The sequence below is a fragment of the Sturnus vulgaris genome, chromosome 1 (assembly GCF_052056855.1).
Source record: "Sturnus vulgaris isolate bStuVul1 chromosome 1, bStuVul1.hap1, whole genome shotgun sequence".
NCBI classification, from domain to species: domain Eukaryota; kingdom Metazoa; phylum Chordata; class Aves; order Passeriformes; family Sturnidae; genus Sturnus; species Sturnus vulgaris.
The window spans coordinates 9,542,054-9,567,069 of record NC_142243.1 but is presented as its reverse complement, the minus strand read 5'-3'; the positions used below and the strand labels follow the sequence as shown (position 1 = coordinate 9,567,069).

The window sequence follows — 25,016 nt, the reverse complement described above, 5'->3', positions numbered from 1 at the left end:
TCACTGATAATATCTGATTAAATTTATAAACAACTTCTGTGAAATTAATGTTTCAAAAGAACACCAAGATTGATTGATTGATTGATGTATTTATTCTATTTTGTTGGAATCTTAAACTTACTACGTTTACAATTGCTAGATGGTAGCAATCTAGTTCAACTGTAGATTAAAAATAAAGTAGCATGTGTTTTATATTATCATGGAAAATTGCTATTAGTGTGCTTCACTAAACAGTTGTTGCTATTTTTTGCCACTCACTTCCAGGAACCTGGTATTTCTTGATGTAACTGGCATGTTTCTGATGGTTGATGACAGTTTTTCTTTTCAGGAGTCTCTTAAGTGCTAGGTCTGTTGAGTGTGTGGATCATCACTGATATCTTCTATTTAGAGTATGTCCAAAATAAGTTTCATGTTAAGGCAATGGCAATGGAAATTTTAAAACCTCTGTTGTGTAAATTGTGATGACATGGATGCAAACTCATCTGCTCTTTTTTCAGGGTGTTCTGAGGATACACTTTATTGAAGCTCAGGACCTGGAGGGGAAAGATACTTACCTAAAAGGGATTGTCAAAGGAAAGTCAGATCCTTATGGAATCATCCGTGTGGGCAACCAGATTTTCCAAAGCAAGGTCATCAAAGAAAATCTCAATCCAAAATGGAATGAAGTTTATGAGGTATAACCAATAAAAGTGCCTTGTTGTATGTTGTTCTTTACAGAAGAAACAAAAGAAGAAATATCCTCTTTCTTTTGCTAAAGAGGTTATTTTGGGGGTGTCCTTAAGGAGCATCTTGATGTCTCCCTCCAGAAGCCCAAAGTTCTGTAAGAAAACAGAAAAACAGAATTTCTCCCTTGATTTAAGTCTTTTTTTTTGGTCTAGAATGAACATCATTAATTCTGAAAAAGTAGCTTGGGCTTTTAGAGACAACATTGACAGATTTATCTGAAAAGCTCTTAAAATTGCAGTACTCATTAAATTGCAGTTTTTAAAGTGTTTGCTTACTGATGTATTTTATTATACAAAGGTACTGCAGCTCAGTGTTTTATTGTTATTATGCCATTTAACCAAGCTGGTCATTGATAATTTACTGATAATGCTCTCTCACTGAACTTCCAGGCCTTAGTGTATGAACATCCAGGACAAGAGCTAGAGATTGAGCTCTTTGATGAAGATCCAGATAAAGATGACTTCCTGGGAAGGTAAATGTTATGGAGAATATGTTTGTAGGTATTGGGAAGAAATGAAATATTGTAATTTTTCTTCAGTTATTATTTTTATTTTATTGCAGTTGTTCTGCTATGTAATTGTCAATTATCTTGGTAGTAAGTAATTCCCTAACTACTTCATGTATGTAAATACATTTATATGAAAATGTGTTTGGGTGTGTATATACACATCTAGATGTTAACATCTTTTTTGAAAAAACCAGGTGACTATTGTGGGTACCCAGAATTGTGCTCTAGCTTCTTTAATGTTTGTGAGCTAGCTCTAAGTCATAATTCTTTCTTCAGGCAAAGTTAATATAGTTCTATAACTCTATATCTTCTTCATCTTCATAGCTTCTAAATGACTGTCTCGAGTTTATTTTTCTCTTAAGAGCTGATCTTAACTTTTTGATTAAAGAAAAATTTTTGCTGTAATGCTTTTGCAAACATGACTCACTCTCTGACTCCATAGACATTTACCCATAAATATTTCAGGGTTTTAGCCAGCTTCTTTCTCCAGTAATTTGTCACCTTTATTTCTTGCAGTTTTAGAACTTCCCATTGTTGCTTTCTGTACAGAGTAGAGCTCCCTTACCTTTCCAGCTCCTTTTCTCTTAACAGGAGCAACAGTACCTACTTCTCATTAAAATAAAGAAGTAGGGTAGGTCAAAGGCTTCTTTTTCTTTGCACTTCCCTAATCTTACACTGAAGTGATGGTAGGAGGAAGTGACATAATGTGTATATCAGTACTAATAGAATAAAAAGCCAGACAAATGTTCATGCCCTGGCATGCACTGTCTGCTCTGTTTAATTTTTAGCAACTTCATTCTCTGCTACATTTTTAGCTCGTGTGAACTAGAACTCTCCCAGACACTGCCAAAGCATGAAGTTGGTCATAGCACATATCCAGGTGCTATTTCCAGTGGGTAGTTTGGATGTGCTCTCTGTTTTGAGAGTTGGGTCATATATATGTGAGTTATATTGTGCCAGTTGCCCTCATAGCTACAAAATGGGCTCTAGTCTACACTGCATTTTTGTTACCCTGCACTCATCTTTGCTCAGCCATTTCATTCCTTACTTCTTTTTTTAGGTAAAAGAATAAGCTAAAAGAATAATATTCTGCTGTTTTGATCTCAGTGGATACTCAGGGTGGTGCTTGAGTTCTGTGCTAGATCTTTTGTTTCTTGGCTAAAATGCTACTTCTTTTTCTCAATTTTTCTAGTTTGATGATTGATTTAATTGAAGTTGAAAAGGAACGTCTTCTAGATGAGGTAAGCAAGTTCAGTAAGTTTTGGGTTAAAAACCACATACATTGGACATGCATTATTTTCTTGCATTATTTTTCTTGCATTATTTTTCCTGGGCATAGTTCCTGTATGTGCAAGAATAACCTTAATGCTGGATAAGTAGATGCCCTGATGATCAGTACAGTGGTTTAAGAGATATCTAAACTGGTGAAATCTGAAAAATAATGACATTTTTTGTCAGTCTTGGGGATTTTAAGGTTACTTCTATGCAAATGCAAAAACTAGTAACCTAGATATTTGGTGAGAAGGTTTTTTTGCAAGAAAGTAGTTATTTGCTGGACAGACTAATTTTTGTCCTATATGTAAGAGAGATTTTATAGGAACATTGTTCAGTGTTTGTTTTCTCAGAACATTTTTATAGAACTTTAAGATTTTTCTTGGTATTTTAAAGCTGCTTTTATCATATAACATAGAGGTTTGTCTGGGTGGTTTTATCATTCTGTGTTGTAATACTTTATGTAAAATATGACATTTGAATGGATCACATCTTTTCAGGTTGTGTGGACTTCAGATCTGAGAGATTCTTAGTAAACTTTAGTGCTTCCTAAATGTCCTGAAGAACCAATTGCAATCATTTATTTGTTTGCCAGATTATTTCACATTACTTCTCTTAATTTTCAGTGGTTTACTTTGGATGAAGTGTCCAAAGGAAAGTTGCATTTAAAACTGGAATGGCTCACATTGATGCCAACTGCTGACAATCTAGACAAGGTATTAAAGGAACACATTACCTTCATTCTAATCTTGATTGTTTTGGGGTGATTTTGTTGTGACTTTTTTGTTTATTTGTTAAGTATGTAACCAGTTCTCTAGCTGCTGTGAATTTGGAGAAACGTGTAATTTTACTTGGAATAATAAAGCTTTATTCCAAGCTGTCTGTCTTTAGAAATCTGAAACCAGTCATAAGTGTCAGTGGTTTAAATGAGATTTTCAAATGCTTTTGTGGTTCTCTTCTTTTCTCTTAAAGTTACTGTTTGAGAATATCTGTTAACATTTCATTAGTCTGGGAGATAAAGCTGGATATGATTTTACAATCTGTCCAATCTGAAAAAAAATAAGTAGGAAATGAGGTGCAAATTTCCATGCAAATTGTTTTGAAATATCTGTATGAGTCTTGGAAACTTATTTTTTATACTTTATGCTGTGAATTTATGAATGTTTGCTTTTTGGGAGATGGTTTTTTGGTGTGATTTTTTTTTTTTTTTTTTTTTTTCAGAAATGGGATAGAAATAGTAATACTTAGTTTCTAGAAAGGTTTACAATGTGTTTTTGTTTTAGGTGCTAACAAGCATTAGAGCTGATAAAGACCAAGCTAATGATGGGCTTTCATCTGCATTGCTTATTCTGTATTTGGACTCAGCAAGAAATCTGCCTGTAAGTTACATTCTCATGGACACCTTTTGTCACAGAGTCCCTTGGGTACTCCCAGCATGTCTTGCTTGGTAGTGTGACACACTGCTTTACTAACACACACTGTGCCATCTTCTCTATAATTCCTCTCCTTTCAAGACGTGTAATGTAAGGTCCACTTTTTTAGTAGCATAGTATTATAGCTATATATTTAATAAAACATTACTCTTTAATCAGTATGGTTTTTTCTTTAAAGAATGCTCCTTTCCTGGACTTGAAAGGCTGCATGTTTTTATTACATGTTTTCCATAAATCGTATGGGATTAGCATGAGGAATTTTAAGGAACTAACTGGGAAAAAAACCACTTCCATGTGATCAGGTAAACTTGCTTGCTCTGGCTTAGGGTATTGCTGGAGATTTGAAGGTACTGAAGTCCTCATCATGAAATTAATACTGTGCAGTTGATGTTACAGTGCCAGAATACTTGTACAAGATTTCTGTCAGATTGTTTTCTGCAGGGTGGTTTATTTGATTGTGCAAAACATAAAAATAAATAGTTCTCTCACTCTATCAATTTATCCTAAAGGACTGTGAAATAACTTGTTTTGGAGTTTATTTCAGGTTAATGAAGTACTGTTCCTGGTTGTAATTGATAGCAGTAATAAAGTTAATCCTACCATAAAGACATACATGAAGCTTCACTGAGTTTTGCTGGTTTTCAGTATCGCTATTAGATGAGAGATTCTGGAAGTGCTGACTAAAATATTAATCAGAGAATACAGTTTTCAAGCTTTGGATTTTTTTGCATGCATTTTACAGATTTGTCTGCTGAAATTTAAGTTAAAATTAAGTTAAATCAGAGTGGTAACAAATGCAGCCTTAGTAGCCCAAACAATTTACATGACTGACTAGTGATTTCATGTCTGTTCCAGGGGGTATAGAGCAGAGTTTGGAAGCAATATTTCTATGCTATTTTAAAAGCTAAAAAAACTAATGTGGAATGGATCCTCATGTTACTTTTTTAGCCTCATTGTATATTGAATTCAGGCAAGATCTGTAACTTAGCAGAAAAAAAATAGAATTACTACAGTACAGAGTAAGCAGGAACAGAATAGAATTATAGTGTGCTTAGCATCAGTTCCAGAGTACTGCAACAGATAAAGACTGTCTGCCATCTGTTTTGTGTACTAAATTCAGTTGAACCAATTTATGTATCTTCTTGTTCAGCTACTGGATTTTACTGACACAGCTACAAATTTAATATATTTGATAAAATACACTAAAGCCTCTCATTTAAAATAGATGTAAAGTTCTCTCATACACCAGTTCCAGTCTTTTCCATACAGCTCTGATTCTCTGTTACATTCTCCAGCAAATACTCTGAGGCTTTGTCATAAATCAATTTTTTTTGTTTTAAACAAATATCCTCTAATATTGTCTCCCATCTTTGGAAAGATCAGGTTGCAAGTCTTGAGTTCTACCTATTTTTGCAGACAGTATTTTCATTTCAGTGCATTTAAATTTAATCAGTAGATCTCTACACTCTAGGGCACAGAAAGGGGGAGTTTTTTTGCACAAATCTGACCAGTGAGGAAATTTGGGAACAGATCCTGGATTTCCTATTGCTGCATCTGATACTCTGTCTACAGTACAAGAATTGCCTGGGTGGGTTGAGAATGATGATCATAATGTGGGACCTGTTTAATCCTCTTACTTTTTTCTTCTTCTACCAGCCCAGAAAAGCAGTTGCAACAAATGACTCAATATTTAACTTCAAGTCATTTTCTTTGCAGTGTTGTAAAGAATATAACAGAAAGTAACATGGAACAGTTGCAAATTCCACGTACGAGTTTTCTCCAATAGAATTACATGATACTGTGTTAAATAATTTTTTCCACAAACCAGAAACCAAAAGACTTCACAGTTATGTCGAATAGGGAGGAAATACCATGGGAGGACTTCTTTATGCAGGAGAACTGAAAAGGTTCCTATATATTCTAGAAAGACAATGTCATGGAGCTTCTTCATGAACTGCAGTTAATTGTAAATAACCAGAGCTTTTTAAGGGCCATAAGATTTTAATATGGAGCAATATTTACAAGACTAAATGTGAAATTTGCTGGTTTCTCATGTTTTGCTCAAGTTCAGTGGTAGGGGTTGTGTAGAGCAATAGCAAATTAATCTCTTGGATTGCTTGTATTTTTGGAGAAGAGATAATTCAAAGAGAATGAAGGGTTAAGATTACACTGACCCATGTTAATAGTTTGAAGACTTTTGTGCACAACTTTAAAAGTTACAGGGAAATGTTTTCTACATTAACAATTACTTTTTATTACCTTTAAAATTGCCTGAAGTGAATGCTTATCACTGGTACATTTTTGATCGTGCCTTCAGCCTTGTTTTGTTCGAGTTAGTGTTGAGTTACCCCAACACAGGCCTTTCTTTTGTACAGGTTCATCATAGTTGTAAGTTTCTGGCATACTGGGATGATTTAGCTGTAAGAGAAATAGAAATGGTGTAGAAGGCTGGTCTCTGAGTTAGTAAACATTAGTTGGACCTGCCATATAAATCTGAACTACCAAGAGTGAGCCTGGAAAGTGGGTTAATATAGTCAAGTAATCAATAAGAAAATAAAATTCAAAAAGCATTCCACCTTGCTGTGCTACAAAAAGTCATTTAATGGATGAAACTATTTATAATGACAAGTATTTACTTTTTGTTACCTGCTGTTTACTCTGGAATCCTTTGACTATTTTCCTTAACTTTTCTGTGTAGTAAAGCTGCTTATGCATTCATTCTGCCACAATCCCATCACTCTGCTTTCTCCTTCCATTTCCATCTTCCTAAGAGTATCTACGAGGGAAACTTTGGGTGTGGATACTTAAAAGAGAGGAGAGCATCGGGACTAGTCTTTTGTGAAAACACTACCTCACTCTATAGAGCACTATTTGTGAGTTCTCTGGTATTGTTTGTATTGTACCTTTTCTCTGCCAGAGTGTGGATTAGTGCTACTAAAGCCACTCACTCTAGTGGAATGAGAGCATGCAATTTGTTTTCCTGCATGGTTTCAACAAGTGTGCATTGTTTTTGTGCTATTTTTATTGCATTTTAAAGGCTACTTAAATTTCATTGATCAGCATATCATTGGGTAAGTAACTAACCTTCTATGATAAAAACCCAAGATAAGATTGTTGTAAAAGTTCATTACGTTAAACTTAAATTGCTGATTCATTGGGAAATAAAATGCATACTCTACTAGCACATTGTGTGCTGGTTGATGGTTGGCTTTTATTGCAAAGAAATTAAAATAATAAATATTGCAACCAACATCCCCATAGTTTCTTTAAAAGGTGACACAGTTAAATGTTTTGTCAGAACTTGCAACCTCTCCACACTGGTTCAAGTTGCTTTAAAAATGGGTGCAGTTCTTTGTGCTTCCCAAACTATAAATTCCCTTGTAAATTCTATCTCACTCCATGATGCTCCTTGTTTTGCAAATTCCCAAGCTCCTTTTCTTTTTTTCAAATTAGTCTGTATTTGGGAGAATCCAGGCTAGGGTGAACTACCATGTAATATTTTTTCCTTGAATTTAATGTTACAAAATTATTAAAAACTGATGAGCCTCTGAGTATCTTGCACTTAAATCTGGAAGTACAACATTGGTATCTTCAAAAAGACTGAGAATCTATTCAGAATAAATATCTTTTTGTCAGAAAGAGGTAGGTTTGTCTTTGGAGATTATGCAGATAAATTTGTTACTGGCTGGCTACATCATAATCCTTGATTTTAAAAGACGTTTCCAAAGCCCAGAAAAACCCTTTCTCTGTTATTTTCTCTGTAGAGGTTAATTTTAAAGTATCTAAAAAGTTATAACCATTCTCTATCTTGTTAAAAATTAATGAATGAGACCATTTACAACCTAAGGTTCCATCATTTTAGTGTTAAAACTGTTAAGGAGTTGCTCTTTCTTTTAGTTATACCAATACTAGATACCTCTTTAAAGTCATTATTATATTAAAAAAAAATCAAAATGCTGGATTAAGGATGTAGCCCTAATGGTTTCTGTGGATCTTAGGATCTTTGTGTTAAGACAGGTTGTCTATATAGAGCATTTATTTAGAAATCAGACAAAACTTTCCAAATCCCTGAATCTGATTGTGAGTCAGAGTGGAACAGCAACTGTTCAAAGAAAGCTGGGTCTGGATTCTCTTCTGCAGCACTGGGAACTGCCTGGCTCTGCAGTGTCCTGGGTGCTGATCTTGCTGCAAGCAGCCCTAGAACTGCGCCTGTTCCCAGAGCATCCCTAAACATGGGCAGTTACACAAACATTCACACCTGCACGCTCAGTCCATAGCTGATGTGTAACAGGAGTTACTGGGGAAGTGTTAAAAAGGGAGCTCACTTCCTATGGGGAGAGCAAAATTCTGAGTGCTCTCTGTTCCTTTCTAGATGGTTTATTGGCTACTGCAAATCTGGGTTTGTGACACCAAGACATTTACCCATCTAAATCTGATTTAGCTAAAGTTAAGGTGTAAGAATTGTGTTAGTTTAATTTCCAAAAGTAACACTAGTTTTATGATAATCGATAGTTCATAACAGTTTTGGTGTCTGTGTAATATATAAATGACACATATTTAAAATTAGCTCTTACAGGTAGTGACAGTCTCCTGGTTATCTGGTGAAGATGCATTCAGAGATACCCCAAGCAACACTTAGTGAGTCTAAAGAAGTAATGAGTCATAGCCAAAGCATATTGCATCAGGAGCTGGCTGCATAACAAACCAGTTTTTCACTTGTATAATTAATGGATTTGTTATTAGGATTTACTGCAAATGTCACTGGCTGTTAGAGAATTCCACTGTGTCATTATCAGTGTATTTCTTGGATAACCCATCCTCTTTTCCTGTAACTGCAGAGACACTCAGAACCACACCAAGACTATTCTGTCACCCAAAGCAAGGACTCCCCTTTTTATATTGGGCACCCCCTTTTCTCCTCCGAGTCTCCTTCTTCCCAGCCTTTCAGCCACCATCTTCATGGATGTGCAGCTTCTTCCCTTGAAACCTGAAGCCTGGCTTAATTTGCCCCAGCTCATGTCCTCCTTGGCCTATCCTTGCTATGATTCCAGAGGAATTGAGATATGTTCAATATGCAGGAGTCAGTGGTTGCCCACCCTTATGTATGATCACATAGGTTTGGTTTTGACTTCTAAAATTCTTTGAAATAATACTATAGGAGGGGAAAGATTTGTATTGAATATGCAAGTGCAAATGGAAAGGAAAAAAAGTTCAGTAAATTGAGTGGCAGTTTAAGATTCAAAATTATCTTGGTAAGTTGTAGATGCCACCTGATAAAATCAGGTACTTCTCCTTAGAGGACAGTCATTGCATCCTTATAAATGTGGGATGGAAATAGAAAGAGATTTGAAAAGAGATCTTTCTACAGAAAGAGATTTGTAATTGTGCAGTGTCATGTTGTTATGAAAGAAAACACTGTACTCTATGTAGAAAAGAGGAATGCAGCCTGTGAGATGTATGGCCTAATCCTTTTGTTCTACTTAGCTGTTGCCAAGGCCCTGATCTTGGCTGTAGCAATTTCAGGTCTGGAGCACTGCACTGATGGTGAGAGAGACAGTAACCATGGCTAGCAGAGGGAGGGAGCTCAACTTTAGGAGATAAATCATGGAGCCACAGAAAGGTTTGGGACCTTAAAGATCATCTCCTTCAAGCCCCTCTACCGTGGGCAGGGACACGTTGCACTGGATCAGGTTACTCAAAGGCCCCATTCAACCTGGCCTGGAATATTTCCAGGGATGGGGAATCCACAACTGGTGCAAACAAAGTTCCAATTTTATCTTTGTCATAAAACAGGGAACAGTGCTTAAACTCCAGCCAAAAAACGTACCTGTCAAGCATTTAAAATTTTCCTAATAAAAAGCAGTTAAGCCTTAGTTTCAATGAGGGCTAGTTAGTTTCAATTAGGTTCAACTGGAGATAGTGTGCAATCTCCATCTTTGAAGTTCTGCAGTTACAATACTAAGTTCCTAATGTATCAGATAAATAACTGTAGACAATTTCTTGATTTTATTTTAAGAAAGATAATGTTCAAGAAAAATATCCCACAAAAGTAGTCAAACTTTGTTTCTGGTTCTCTCAAGTTTAAGAGTTGGACTTGATGTTCCTTGTGGGTTGCTTCCAACTCAGAATATTCTGTGATTTTGTGTTGGCTATTGTATGTTCATTCTGAAATAAAAATTTTCAAGCAGGAAAATGCCAGGAATCTTTGGAATATTTTGGCCAACTGGAGTATATGACATCCCAAAAGAAACTGCAAAATAATATTTCTGCATAAAGGTTAAATATTTTCAAATTTTAGTCACTTAGATTTTCATTTCAGACAGGCATTTCTTTTGGCAAAGCATTAATATCAGTTCCTGCTCATAAACCAGAATATTTTAAAAAGCCAGTATGCAATTTTTTACTGCTGCACTCTACAGCTTCTAAAACAGAATTCTCCCGTGAAACAAAAATGTGTCCCTAAAGAAAAAGCCAGCCATTAGTGCACTAATCTAAAGTCTGTTTTATTTACAAGTCTTATTTCCTAAAACTATTTCATATGAATTGAATGCAAATTTTCGTAGACATTGTCCCTTCAAGAACAATATATTAATCTTAAAATAAAATTCTAAAATTTCCATATTTAATGGAAAGCAGTCAGAGGTTTTGTCCTGCTAAGCCAGTTTAAATTCCTGTTTTTAGTATATTTGCATGTCTTCATTCAACTGAGTAAGATAGCAGACCTTCATTCTAGTTAGCATGCAGTGTTTGCATCAGTTTTCTGAAGAGGCTTAAAGAACTTTGACTTTTATAATGATATAAATCCCTATCAATTAGATATTGTAATTTCTCCCATAAAAGGACTCCTTTGCATAATTACTTGTTAGAGAAGCTTCTGGGTTGTGAAAATATGCTCAACCGAATTCTAAAAAGGTTCATTCAGAAGGCAGTTCATAGGGCACCAGGCATTAAATAAAAATATTTTGAGAATTATCTTTATTAGGATTAAAAAAAAAATTAACAGAGAAATACAAGCAGACTGAAATCGGGTATATTAGTTATAAAGCAGAATAAAAATGTCTAGAAGAGAAGAGAAATAAAAGTTTTGTCAGACTTTTTGTTGTTGTGGTGGTCCTTCATTGTTTTGTTTGAAAGATGTTGGTTTTATTTTTTTAGGTTGATTTTTCTTTTCCCCCTGCTTTGTCATATGTTGTCGTGTCATAATTTATTAACCTAGTGAAATTGCTTCATTGCATGTCTTATTAACCCTTCCTATGTTCATTCTCTCCTGACTTAAAAGAATAATCCATTAGAATTTAACCCTGATGGCTTGAAGAAGGCTGCTGTTCAGAAAGCCCTAAAGGTAACATTAATATAGTTGTCCATTTAAGGTCACAAGAGTAATTGGAAATGCACGAATGCCTGCAACACTCCACTTCCAACACTGGATGGGATTTCTATTGCCAGATACTTAGTGTAATTCTGTTTTACTTGAATTTCATTTCAAGAAGCCAGTGTCAAGATGTTAAAATACTGTGGTAATTTGAACTCCAGATCAGATTAGTGGAGTACAGGCTGCTTGAGAAGACTGGGGAAAAATGGTGAGAACTAATTTGTAGTGGTGACTAAAGAATGAAGCTGACATGAAAGCTAAGACATCTTTTACATACTGAGTGATACCTTATCACTCAACTCTGAATGATTGGTTTGGAATAATCTTGTTCCTGCTAGATGCTTGTAGAAGGTTTTACATCTTTTATATGACTGCTAAAGAATTTAGGCCAGCTTTTTGGTAGGCAAACTTGGAAAGGGCTAAGCCATGTGCTCAGCTGGAGTAACTTGATCAAGGGACAGACTTTAATAGGCTGTCAGCAACGAGTCTGTCAGTACCTGGTGTTACAGGTGCATTGTATGTGTGTGCACATTGCTACCTGCTTAATTTGAATTAAAATTATTCCTGTTTACATATCAGCATAAGTGATAGGGTCTTTTTGTCAACTTCTGTAGTTTCATCATTTTATGAAGAAACTGTCAGGCACCATTTTGTGGACAAAATAAAAATGAAGATAATGTCACCTACCATTTTAAAACACCATCAGTTGCAGTGTAATATGGCTTGCTTTCTGTTCTGTAAACCTTTGTATTTGGTTTTATTTGAGAGCTAAATATTTTTTTAAATGGAAATCATAAAAAAAGAAAGGCAGCATTCATCCAAGAAAGGAGTGCTTTCTTAACAGCTTTATTTCTAAAAGAAAGTATGGTTCTAAGCAGTATGTCACATTAAAGTTGAGAATTATTAGTGGAGGTATTATGTCCAGAATCTAAGTTCAGATAAAAAAATGTATCTATCTTAATTTAAAAATACAAAATATTTGAATCACTTGGTTGCAATTGTGACCTTACATGCATTAAGAAGATTCTAACTAACTTTCTCTTGATATACCTGATTTTCCTACAGGGTAGATCTCAAAATAACCATGTATCCTACATTTTCTAGGCTTTTTAAACGGCATTAACACCTGCTTGAGATGATTAACTTTCATGTCTAAATTTTCTTTCCGAATTGAATTTTTGTTACATTAAATTGAAATTCATGAAAGAAACATAGTTGGAATGTTCCTTTGCATATATAATTTGTTTCTAAACTGATGTTTGTTTTCACAGTTTGATGTAATGCTATACAGCTGGTGAGCAAGGCTCAGATATGGCAGATGATTGATTCTCTAATAAAGAGTATTTGGTAAACTGTAGAAATATCCCTCACATACATTATAGTGCATATTCTTTCTCCCCAAACTGAAAAGTAAGGAACATCAGTGTTGGATACCCCATCCAATTTAATAATTCTGTATATAAAGTTCCTGAGCTTGTGTTTTCTTTATATCTCCCATCTGCATGCAATATTCATTTTGCAGTTTTAACTATGCTTCATTAGCTTTGGGGATTGTAATGCTCATTAAAAGATAAGAATTTGCATCTTACCAGTTTCATTTAAAGAAAATGGAAAGAAGTCTAAAACTCCTGCTTATTTAGCAGCATTTTGCTTCAGCATATTTAGGTAGTTGGATGCCTCCATGTTGATGTGTTCACCAGCTACTCGCCAGTCTGCCATTCCAGCCAGCTGAATAAAATACTGAGAATAATAGAGAAGCATGTAGTAGAATGCATATGATTTGTATTTTTAAGATGCAAGCATTAAGTTTCAGAGGGGAGAGGTTGTGCTTTATTCTGAAAGCAAAGTTGTCGCTTTTTCTTTACCAGTCAGGAAAGAAAATAAACAGCAATCCCAACCCACTTGTTTTGCTGTCAGTTGGACACAAGGCACAGGAGAGTAAGGTAAGTTCCTGCTCTTTACACTTGGCTCTGTGAGCTTGGCATTTGGCTACCAAACCATGGGGGCATATACACAACACTGAGTTACCACCAGAGCTGAAACTGGCAACGAGCAGCCAAGGATTACAACCTATGACCTAAAACCACCTTATCAACTAATCCATGGCACCAAGTGCCACATCCAGTCTTTGCTTAAACACCTCCAGGGATGGTGACTCCACCACCTCCCTGGGCAGCCCATTCCAGTGTCCAGTCATTATTTCTGTGAAGAATTTTTTTCTAATGCCTGGCACAAACTTGCTCTGGTGCAGTTTGACTGTGTCCTCTTGTCCTGTCCCTGGTTGCCTGGGAGAAGAGGCTGACCCCACCTGGCTGCAGCCTCCTTTCAGGCAGCTTCCTGTCAGGGAGTTGCAGAGAGCAATAAGGTTCCCCCTGAGCCTCCTTGAGACTAAACAACCGCAGCTCCCTCAGCTGTTCCTCATCAGACTTGTTTTCTGGACCCTTCCCAAGCCTTGCTGCCCTTCTTTGCACCAAATAAAACGCCAAAATGAAAAATGTGCTCATCTCTTGACTAGACAAACTGTTTTATAATTTGTATACTTCCTTTTTTCTTAACTTCAGATTAGATACAAGACCAATGAACCAGTATGGGAGGAAAACTTTACTTTCTTTGTACACAATCCCAAAAGACAAGATCTTGAAGTTGAGGTATGTGTCTCACTCTCTTTAGATACCTTTCTGTTCTAAGATGTTGCAGTAGTAACATTCATACAATAAAGGCTGTTATGAAATGAGACTGAATATAATGTGAACACCATTAAAATTATACTTCAAGTATTTTTTTTTAAACCAGGCAATTAAATGTTTATTTCTGTTTACTAATAAAAGGAAAGAAAACTATAACCAGGCTCTCACATGAATAACATAGTTAATGGTTGTCTTTTCTAATTTAAAAAAAATCCAAAAGTAAATTTGGTATACCAGTTTGGAACTTGGAATCTTTCCTCTCTCATACCAAGGAAAGTATTCACTTTATCCAAATACCATATCCCTTTATGCTGTTGACATGTCTATGACCCATGACTTAGTTCTAAGAGACTGAACTGTAAAGGAGGACTGTCTTAGTCACTCTTCCTCTAATAGCTGTAGGAATTAATTTTCACATGGACAGTTTGGAAGCTGTGTAGTTATTTTGATCAAGGGTCTGGTAGATGTAGATATGGTGGTTACTTTTCTGTATTACTTTTGTTGTAGAAGATAAGGTTGAAGAAATGAGGCAGTAATAAATTTGTTTTTATCTCCTTCAATGTAATCTTAAAATCAGGGAAACTTGGTTTAAGAACAAACTACTTTCAATATCGTTTGTATTTTTTGTTTTTGAATAAAAATGTAATTTCCTTCTTTGAATTCTTACAAAGCAGATGATACAAAGTGAGTTAATTTCTGTGTTCCTTCAGGTGAGGGATGAACAACACCAGTGTTCTTTGGGGAACTTCAAGCTGCCTCTAAGCCAGTTGCTAGAGAGTGAAGATTTAACTATGCATCAGCGGTTCCACCTGAGCAACTCTGGTCCCAACAGCACTATAAACATGAAGATTGCACTCAGGGTACTCTAAAACCTTTCCCATTGTAAATACCTGAAAGCATATTTTGGGCTTGTCATCTCTGGCCTGGCAGCTTTTGAAGAAGCTGAAGAAGTACATTCCCTTTGATGTCACTTGTCAAGTGTCCTTGGTCGTGCAGAGCTGTCAGTACACAGAGATAGTCTCTAATTTAAATACAGTCCAATTGAAAACTGTACAATTCTCAAAATGAAACAGTAGTGACCTGCATTAATTAAAACCGAGCTTCCCTGTGGCTTTAGTTTGGAAATCATGTTTTGAATCTGAATTCCTTCAAATATCTTTTGAACCCCTTAGGCTACAGATCAGTGAAGTAGCCATTATTTAGAAATAGAACTGAGGTTCTGATGGTCTTAAAAAATAAAGTGTATAAGGGAAGGAAGTACCTGCATAGTACTGGAAAAATTCAAACCAGCTTTCAAACATATTAGTTTTGAAAACAAAACTTGCCTACCTGAAAGTTGGTTTGTCTTTTTTTCCCTGTCTAAATAATTTGGTTTAATAAAGTATTATATCTCTTTGCAAATACTGTCAGACTTCTGTTATTTTTCTTTATAAAGCACTTTGTCGCTTCCATGTCATTAATAAATTAAACTAACCTATAAAAGAAAGCAAGGAAAATTAATGAGAAAAAGTAGTGATGTAAAATCAAATTTCAAAAGGGTAGAAGAAAAAATTAAAGAATATCTTTCCAGATGGCTAGAACTGCAAAGTAAATAGCACTTACACCAGAAGTGCTTAGAATATGGGAAGGGAATAATGAGGAGAATATTTATTAATGAATAGAGAATTTCACATTGCTTTGTACTTAGTGCAGTTGCCATGAAGAAGGTGGAGATGTGTTTTGTCATGCAAAGCATTTCATATTGTAGAGGCAGTAAGTCTGAATGGTTTTGGTTCTGCTTTGGTGTCTTAAATTTACAACTTGTGACCAACCGGTACTCTTGTAGAAACAAATTTGTTCCTGTTTCTTATACTGCAGAATAGTAACATTATGTGTATTTTCCTGTATCCAGGTCCTTTCTCTTGAAAAGCAGGCAAGATCTCCAGATCATCAACACTCAGCTCAAGTGAAAAGGCCATCGCTTTCCAAAGATGCACGAAAATCATCTTTTAAGCCTCAGGTTCCTGTCTCGCCAACATCTGACCCAAACAAGTCTGTTCCAGCATCCCCAGTGACTGACAGTGATAAAAAGACTGATACAGCTGATAAAAGTCAGCCTCCCAATGCCAGCCCGCAGTGGCCAACAGATCTCAGCCGCAGCTCGTCCAGCCTTCACGCCTCCAACTTCTCGTGCTCCCCGAGCCACCTGTCGGTGAAGGAGCCCACGCCCAGCATCGCCTCCGACATCTCCCTGCCCATCGCCACGCAGGAGCTGCGCCAGCGGCTGCGGCAGCTCGAGAAGTACGGCCCGCAGCGCGTGCTCCTGCAGCACATCTCGGCTGCCTCACAAAGAGGGGCACCAAAGCACCAGTGCTTAGTTCACATCTTAGTAATACTTCTCACTGTGCAGTCATTCCGATTTTCTGCTTCTGCCTGGTATCTCAGACAGAAGCTGCAATTAGAAGTTCCTTACTGTGATCGTCTGGAAGTCCCATTTCTTCTCATAGCTGCACTCTGTAGTTTCATAGGAGTACTTGCCTGTTTCACCACTGAATCCTATTAGCATTAATTAAGCCAATTAAGCTGGAAATAGTTGGTCTTTTTAAATAACTCAGAGGGATATTTGACTATGAAGAATGTTAAATGGGTAGTCAGTTACTATGCAGTCACTGAAGATTGCTGCAGCATTCTTCCTTAAGTTCTTCAATTTTTTTTACTTGCCTCAGTGAGCAGCTATATTTACCAAGTACAGACAGCTAAGCAGCCATCCTGCTCTGAATAGGAGACTGGAAACTATTCATTTCCTATTCATGGAGCTTCTCTGTGAACCTAAGTAGGAAGATTTTATTGTTTTATTTGCAAGAGATTGCAATTCATCTTTTTCTCTGTCAGAGTTCATAGAATCAACTGAGTCACAGAGGTTGGACAGAATCTCTGGTTGGTCATCCCTCTGCTCAAAGCAAATCCCTCTTCCAAGTTAGATCAGGTTTCTTGGGCCTTGTCCAAACAACTTTTGGTTATCTCCAGGGATAGAGATGCCATAAACCTGTTCAGCAACTCCAGTGCTGAACCACTCCACTGTTAAAACCTTCTTCCTTATTTCTATTGAAATTCATCTTGCTGCAGCTTGACTGTGGCCTCTTGTTATTTTACTGTGTTCAGCTCTGAGGAGTCTGACTTGATTTCTCTAAAGTGGCAGTTTTAAGTAGTGGAAGGGCTGCAGTTGAGTCTGCTGTTGGCTCTCTCTTCAGTTGGTACAAATACACCACCTGCTTATGTGGCTCCAGACCCCCATTTATCTTCATAATCACATGCTTACTTGGCTTGACTTTGTCAGTGTCTCTCCTGATCCAAAACTGAGTTAGAATTTGTTAATTGTGATAAAGATTGAAATACTACTCGTCATGTAATGCACAAATGTCATACTTTGTCCTTTGGTATGAGTGGTAAAGCTACAGGTAATGAGGTCCTTTATTGCAGACCACTTGTCTGATTTTTTTATAATTTTATTATTTTAACTAAGAAAATACTGAAATTAAAACTTCATTCTATTTTTTTTAAGTGAATAACTTCGGAATTTTTATGGATCAATCACTTTGTAGTAGGTATTCACAAAACAGGCTCTCTTTTCCCTTGAAGATAAGATATCCTGCAAGTGGCTGAGAAATGGCAAATATGGCACATACTGTCCTGTGTGATGTAGAAAATACTTGTAGTCAGTTCACACAAACTAAAATGAGCATTTCATGGAGATGAGGGAACTGCACATGTTGGCCATTCTTTAAAACACAAATACTTAAGCATGATACTTAGTTTTTATTTAAATATGGTCTGTTAATGTAAATTTATCCTAATCTTATTTTTATGATGATATAAGCTAAAGAAAAGTAAAATGGTTGTGTTTATACTGTAATTTGAGCTTTTACAACAGGGAGTGGATTTAAATTATCACTATTTTAATCTCAAGAATGTCTATATTTCTATGATACGAGAATTTAGAAAAGAATTAGCTGGTCTTCTAGTTGACTTCTGGCCTTAGGTAACCCATGGCTGAGGTTTTCATTGCAGTAAGCACTATTATTCTTTCCAATTTCCTAGATGCTGCTTTGATGTTTACTTTAGGGCAAGCAAGATTTTTACTCATAATGATTTTCGAAGTATTAAGGAGCAGCTGACTCTAAACTGACAAGAAAACCTGATCTATTTTGGAGAGCAGAGCTGTTTGCCAAGGAACTGAAGTACAAGAATCTGATGAGGATATGCTCACATGCTTACATGTGTTCTCTTCTTTCACATTGGTCTAGAGAAGTTAAATGGATAACATGATTTCTGGGAAGACTGCTCAGTTAAATCTTACTTCTAATGTGCATTTCAAAATCTAAGCATAATGTTCTGCCTTTTCCTGCAGTGGAACAACTCTGGGGCAATCTCCATTAGGACAGATTCAGCTAACAATTCGTCATAGTTCCCAAAGAAACAAACTGATTGTGGTGGTGCATTCCTGCAGGTGAGCATACAGTAAATATACAGTCTCATATCTGGGCATATTTCTTTATAACGTTTATTATATCCTGGCTTACTATTAAGTGGATTGGTTAATCTTTGCTATTTTAAAAACAACATATGCATAAATGCAAAAATATACAGAGCTGTACTCAGAATCAGTAGAAACTTTGTGGAAGATCTTGCCGTGATTTGTCTATTATGCTTCTGTCAGATTTTTAATGAAAATGACATTTAGATTTTTGTCAGCGGTATCTGAAAGCTGTTTCTAAGAGACTGAATTTTTTACAGAATGACCAAAACACGTGATTTCTAGAAAGCTATATCTAAACATCAAATTAAAATTCAGGAAACATTGCATTCCCACCTCTGCTCTCTGCTTACTGGTCATCGGGTCTTGTACAAGTCACTCCACACCGTATTTTGTGCAGGGGAACTGCTTCATGTACTAAATGAAGTAATGGTAGTGTAGACACTTCTATTCAGCAATGCCTCGTTGATTTTCTAAGTGCTTTTCCGTGTTTTTTCACAGAAATCTCATAGCGTTTTCTGAAGAAGGATCCGATCCCTATGTGCGAATGTATTTGTTGCCTGATAAGAGACGATCAGGAAGAAGAAAAACACACGTATCAAAGAAGACATTAAACCCAGTGTTTGATCAAATGTAGGTTCTAAACTATGTGTAGTAGTTTTGTATCATGGAATTGCAAAGCTGTCAAATCAGGATTTCTGTGCTTACTGAAGGGTGAGCTGTTGAAGTTCCTGGTTGTCACCATTAAACTTAATCATACCTTCCTCCTCTGCTGTAATAGCTCTTCTCCCCTATTCCCTGTTATCACTACAGCCCTTTTTGCTATTAGGAGCCACTTCTGTCTTTGCTGCCTACCTACACCAGTTCCATGCCCCTTGTGCTGGTAGCTGAGCTGCAGGATTTGCTGTCCTGGCAGGTGGTGAGAACATGAGTGCCTTTAGCTGGCCAGTGCTGCTGGCTCCCTTCCTGCCAGAAAGCTTTTGGCTAGCTGAGTGCCTGGCTGATGCTGCCAGCCAGTGCCTGTGCATGGTCACATTGCTCAGTCACTCAGTGGCACTTCCCAGCATCCAGGGAGTCAGGAAATTTCCTTGTAGATTATATCCTGGCCCATATGCTGGAAGTTGTACCAGCTTGTGCAATATTATATTGCAAAAAAATCCTTATCCTTGCAGTCATATTTTTGATAGTAGTTTCCCTCCCATGTCTGCCCCTTACTCTCCCACCCATCACTTTTCAATAAAGACCTTTTTCTACCGACAGCAAATGAACTCAGGGAAAACACACAGTCCAAGGCAAATCTGTAAATCCTTAGAGGCTCCAGCAGATTTTCTTGGTAGTGCAGCTCTCTCCTGTTCATTCCAGGTTATAGATTTATTTTGCCGTGCCTTTCCAAGGAAAATATATTGCAAAGCAATAAAGCTGTTTAAGAACTGTAGTGACAAATAGATGTAGGTGTGGTATACCCTTGTCCTGACTTTGTCTAAGTTTCAGCTCTAGCAAAGAGCTATCTTTGATAGTTTTCTTTAGCCAGCCAGAAAAGAAAAGGAGCTCTGCTTATCAATTACAGTACAACTGACCAATCTTTCCCTTTTAGAAAATACTAATACTGAGCTCTCAGTACAGTAGGATTCCACATTCTCATTTCTCTAGAGTCAGTGCTTGAGCTTTTCCTACTTTTGTCTTGCTCATGTGTTTGTTTCGTTTTACCAGTGGCCTCTAGAGGCCAAAGGTAACAGAAGTCTCAAACATTTGATGTTGATATTGATCACAGTTTTCAAGAAAAAATTTAGGCAAAACATTGGGATTTCTTTCTTTATTTGTCTCAGACCTCATTTTTTAATTTGGGGAAGGAGATGGTTTGATTTTGATTTGAGTGGCTGTTTAGCTACAGGGACTGAACTTGCACCTGTGGTACAGAATTCCCTCTAAAGCATCTCTTTGCCTGTCAGGTTTGATTTCAGTGTTTCCCTGCCTGAAGTACAGAGAAGAACACTAGATGTAGCAGTGAAGAACAGTGGTGGATTCTTGTCCAAAGATAAAGGGCTGCTTGGCAAAGTAAGTTGACAATAAGCAAATTCTGTAAATACAGCTTGTTATTATACAAAACAAAAATCCTCTTCACATATGAGTTCATGTTGGCTGAAGCATCTGATTCAGGTGTGAAGCCTTAAAAAATTACAGGTGCCTTAGATGTCAGGCTTTAGTAAGGGGAGGGAACAGATTGCAGAGCTGGACTTAGGAAGATGAGGCAGTAATCTCTTCTGGAGAGTGATAAGTTCACAGTAACAAAAGAAATGTGCTTGTCAGACTTACTAATCATGCTGTCAGAGAAAGAAAGAACCAGTAGAAACCAGGCATTATTTCAGAAAATGTTCAGACAAAACTGGAAAGACAAACGAGTATTTAGCAAAACACACAAGTAATTAAATTCCCAGTTTGTAAAACCCATGAGAAAGAGCTGCTACTGGAGACATTCCCAATGCCAACACCAGCTGTTGTGTTTGTAACTTCAGTGTTCTATGGGCACACATTAAATCACCCGATTTGCTACACGTGTGATTTGGAGCATGAGAAAGGAATAGTAAATTCCTACACCCTTTCAAATTGCCATATTTGAGCTCTGTGAAGAGAATGAGAGATACAGAGTCATGGTCAGTTTGTGGTGAACAGTGTCCTCAATGTTCCTGTTCATCCAGAAAGCTCTTTAGGCACACATCTGCTGATGGCCGCTGCCATGCTGTGACGTGCTCTGGGACTGTACCACTGAAAGGTGTGGATTTTAAGGTCAAAACCAGCAACTTGAAATTTTAGGCAGATAACAGAGAGCTGTGATGACAAGGATGTAAAATACATCATTTACCAATGGCATTGCTTACACTGTAGTTTACAGGATTGTCAGATTTGATCTTTAATAGAAATAGAATGAAAGGCACACACAGTGCATTGATTGGTAATTTAACTTTCCACAGGTATTAATACCTCTGGCATCTGAAGAACTTGCTAAAGGCTGGACCCAGTGGTAAGTATAACATTTCCTTTCTTAATAACAATACTATATATTAACAACTACTGTGTTAATAATAGTTTTAATAATACATGCTAAATGTAAAAAAATGAATCCTTTGGGTTTTTCTTTTTCAGGTATGATTTGACAGAAGATGGTACAAGGCCACATGGTGCAAGTTAGGCCCATAGACACCAGGAATTCCTCATGCATAATTTTGCCAACCTTTATATATTTTTAACACATTGTTTTCAGAGATGTACCAATATTATTTTTATAGCTTTACTGATTTAGTTCTTAGACACCTCCCCAATAATTTTATAACACTTGGTCATTTCATTTAGTCATAGCCTTCCTCATTGTTAAACTTTGTATTTTATTTTGCTAAACAGTTCTATGTGTTACTGTAATGTGCAATAGTACAGTAAAGTAATCTTTTGTGTTTAAATTGATCTTTATGATGGCTGTACCTGCTAGAAAGTGAAAAGAATGTGTTCTGCTGTTTTCCTGCCTTGTTTTATATCTCACCAAGGTATACTGTACCATGTAAATATATACTATTTTTATAATTCTTTCATGCTGGTTTGAATTCAGAAGAAAGTTAGATAAAGGATACAGATATTTTCTTCTAAATGCATGTTAATTTCTTCAGATGAATCTCTTTTGTCTTTGCAGCACAATGGTCTTAATCATTTTGTGATATTCTGCGGAAAGAAACTGCAGGAAAACATTTTTACTTTATGGTGTTTCTGGCCCAGTGGGGCTAGCTTAAAATGTATAAAACATTAACATTTTAATATTTATATATAAATGTATTATTGGGAAATCATGCTATAGAATATTATAAATAAAAAGGAGAATTCTATAAATATTGTATAAATAGAGGATGAGGTCCACAAATCAATTTCTAAATCTGAGTTTTCATTTAACGGAGTAAATGTAACAAACAGTACAGTTTTATTATACAGGTTCAGTTGGATTTTGTTATTTATTCCTGTACTCTGGACATGATTTTTTGAGGGTATGAGGATATGGATTTTTCTGTATTATAAAGAAGATCTCTAACCACTTTAAACTGTCCTTACCACCATGTTTCACTAATTTATAAGTAGACAAATCAGCTTGCAAGTTAAGTTCATATAGTAGGCATATGTACAAGACATATGTTATTTTTATTCTACAGTACTGTGCTAAAATGTATGTTATGTGATACCTTCTGCAATCCTCAAATGAACACCAGTAGGTCAGAAAGTGGGGAACCGAGATGAACCTGGCTGTCTTTGACAGTTGCTTCATTGCTACTTCGTGTGTTTGGTGCATGAACAAAATGCCCTTCAGGGCTCCATGCAGGTTTCTGAGCAATGCTCTCCTCCTGAAGCAGTGCCCTGGGCTGGGCAGGAGGCAGCAGGGACACCAAAAGTGATCCAGGCAGGCAGGATCTGAGGGAGTGCATCAGCCCCAAGAGCTGAGCTCGTAACTCTAATTTTATGAATTATGGGAAACTTCTTTTGTATTCAGAACTGATTTTTCTTTTTCTGGTAAGTTTTTTCAGACTGTTAGAAAAATGTGCATTAAGAATCCAAGAGAATAACTTGGCTTTTGCCAGAGCCAGTGTCCTCATCCTTGGAGAAGTATGCAATTAGACAAAGTATGTTATTTAGCTAAGATTCTAGAATGATGTCTCAGCCAAGAAAGAATTTTAAAGCAGAGTGATAAACTCTTGAAATTAGCTTTATTGTAAGACTACTGACAGAACCTTAACTCTAGATGTAGAATTTGCCTACATTACCAGATGTACCAAAGTGCCTACCATAGATGTAGCTTTTTGTCTTTTTCAAGTCTAAAAATTTAAGTTTGTCTAAATTCAATTTAACATGAACATTTGTTATAGATATGTGTGAACTGCATCATACAGCTCTATACAGCGATGGCCTTCTCATTGCCATGTTTTATATAAGACAATTTTATCAAACAATCTTACATTATAAATTGCACTGTAACTGCTGTTATTGGGCTGGGGAGTAGCGATTCTTCATAAGAAAACATTTTCCATTTGAAGGCTTCACTGTATATTGGAATGTATGGGTAGCTATATATTTACTCATCTATTCATATAAAATATATTATGAAATATATTTTCTTTGCTAGTTCTCCATTAAGATGGTAAGAATGGAAAGACAGAGAATTGTTCTTAATGCAATGAAAATGAAGAAACCAAATGCTAATCTGAATAAATGAGATGTAAGAGTAGCAGTTCAACATAATTATCTTTTGCCTTGGTTCAGTCTGAGGTTGAAGGATATTTGCTCTACATCTTGGCCAGTGACTGCACAGAGTTTGATCTGCAGCCAAAAAATAGAGTGTTAAACTGATTCAGTGTTTCAAGTCTTAAGTGAAGTCTGGGGACAGAAAACTGCACTTGAACAAAAAAAAAATTCTGTATTTTAAAGTTTCTATGTGGAAAATAATGCCGTGTTTAGGCAGATGTGAAAGGATAGCACAGTGAATGACTGAATGAAGAATATAGCGCAGGTTTTCAAAATAGCTCACTACCTAAAATTAGGGATTGGTTCTTAGAGATCCCATTTTCCATTTAGGAATCTGTAATTAAGAGATTGAACTGTCATTGCAATTCAGCAACTAGAATTCCCATAGTCTATCAGTTCTGGATACCAGATCTTCAGAAAAATTCTCCTGAGTGAATTTGGATCAGACTGTGAGTGCCTAGATGAGATCGATTCTTTGGACAGTGGATGCAACTTTTGTATTACCAAATTCCAGTTGTTCCATTTGTATGGAAGTAGGAAGGACAGTTTTGCCTCTGGGAAAAAATTGCACCTCATTATCAAGTCATTTATTCAATATCAACTAATAGCTTTTCATGTAGTTCTTGTTTATCCTGTGCCTTAAAATATGAACATATGAAGATGTTTAAAAAATGGTTAAAAATAAGCTTTGCTACCTGTATGTACCAACACATGTTCTGTACTATTGAAACTGTTTTTAGAATTACTCTGCTTCACTGACAAGAAAACCAGCTTTCTTAAATATAGCAGTGGTATAACTCGAACTCAAATCAGCATGGATATCACTTGGAAGTGGACTGAGAGAGTTTTAATTTTCTGTCTTGAATCCTTTATCAGAGCTGCAGCAAATGGTGAGAGTTAAAATGAGAACAAAGGGTAATCAATTTTGTACAGATTGCCTTTTTTGCTCATGTAATTCTACATTATGATGCATGTATTTATTCAATAAATGGTTCATATGGAAGTCAGTGTGTTGCTTCCCTCTACCCCTTCTGCTCTCTTGCATATCCCTGTTGTAACTGGTAACACAATGAAGTGAATTTTTAAAATAGTCCTGTATCCACACTTCTGTAACTTAGGGAGCCTTCCTGTAATATCTAGAGGCAGATTTTGGGTCTTACATGAGAGAAAGTGGAGTGAGAAGTGGAGGATACTTCATGGGATTTCTGTGCTTGTTCTGGAACAGATTCACTCA

The 25,016-nt window shown here is 36.4% G+C and overlaps 1 protein-coding gene and 1 long non-coding RNA gene across 4 annotated transcripts in view; one reads left to right on the top strand and one right to left on the bottom strand.

Moving 5' to 3' along the window:
• Window positions 1-24,785, top strand: part of ESYT2 (extended synaptotagmin 2) — an 80,827-nt gene extending 56,042 nt beyond the window's left edge. Inside the window, exons 9-24 of one of the 3 annotated variants that reach the window (XM_088159114.1) lie at window positions 498-674; window positions 1,116-1,198; window positions 2,427-2,475; window positions 3,133-3,222; window positions 3,790-3,885; window positions 6,711-6,812; window positions 11,219-11,281; window positions 13,180-13,254; window positions 13,873-13,959; window positions 14,709-14,858; window positions 15,890-16,278; window positions 18,386-18,484; window positions 19,013-19,144; window positions 20,461-20,566; window positions 21,481-21,530; window positions 21,653-24,785. In XM_088159114.1, the coding sequence (XP_088015240.1) occupies window positions 498-674; window positions 1,116-1,198; window positions 2,427-2,475; window positions 3,133-3,222; window positions 3,790-3,885; window positions 6,711-6,812; window positions 11,219-11,281; window positions 13,180-13,254; window positions 13,873-13,959; window positions 14,709-14,858; window positions 15,890-16,278; window positions 18,386-18,484; window positions 19,013-19,144; window positions 20,461-20,566; window positions 21,481-21,530; window positions 21,653-21,698 (1,794 nt within the window). In that variant the 3' untranslated portion in view covers window positions 21,699-24,785. The remainder of the gene's footprint in view (window positions 1-497; window positions 675-1,115; window positions 1,199-2,426; window positions 2,476-3,132; window positions 3,223-3,789; window positions 3,886-6,710; window positions 6,813-11,218; window positions 11,282-13,179; window positions 13,255-13,872; window positions 13,960-14,708; window positions 14,859-15,889; window positions 16,279-18,385; window positions 18,485-19,012; window positions 19,145-20,460; window positions 20,567-21,480; window positions 21,531-21,652) is intronic. The other 2 variants (XM_014872239.2, XM_014872240.2) reach the window with 2 other exon arrangements.
• On the bottom strand, window positions 669-15,895 carry LOC148225066 (uncharacterized). The gene is made up of 3 exons (XR_015801263.1): window positions 14,889-15,895; window positions 6,199-6,357; window positions 669-818 (listed from the first exon to the last, which is right to left on the bottom strand). It is a non-coding gene; the product is annotated as an uncharacterized LOC148225066 (long non-coding RNA).
• Window positions 24,786-25,016: the final 231 nt, after the last annotated feature.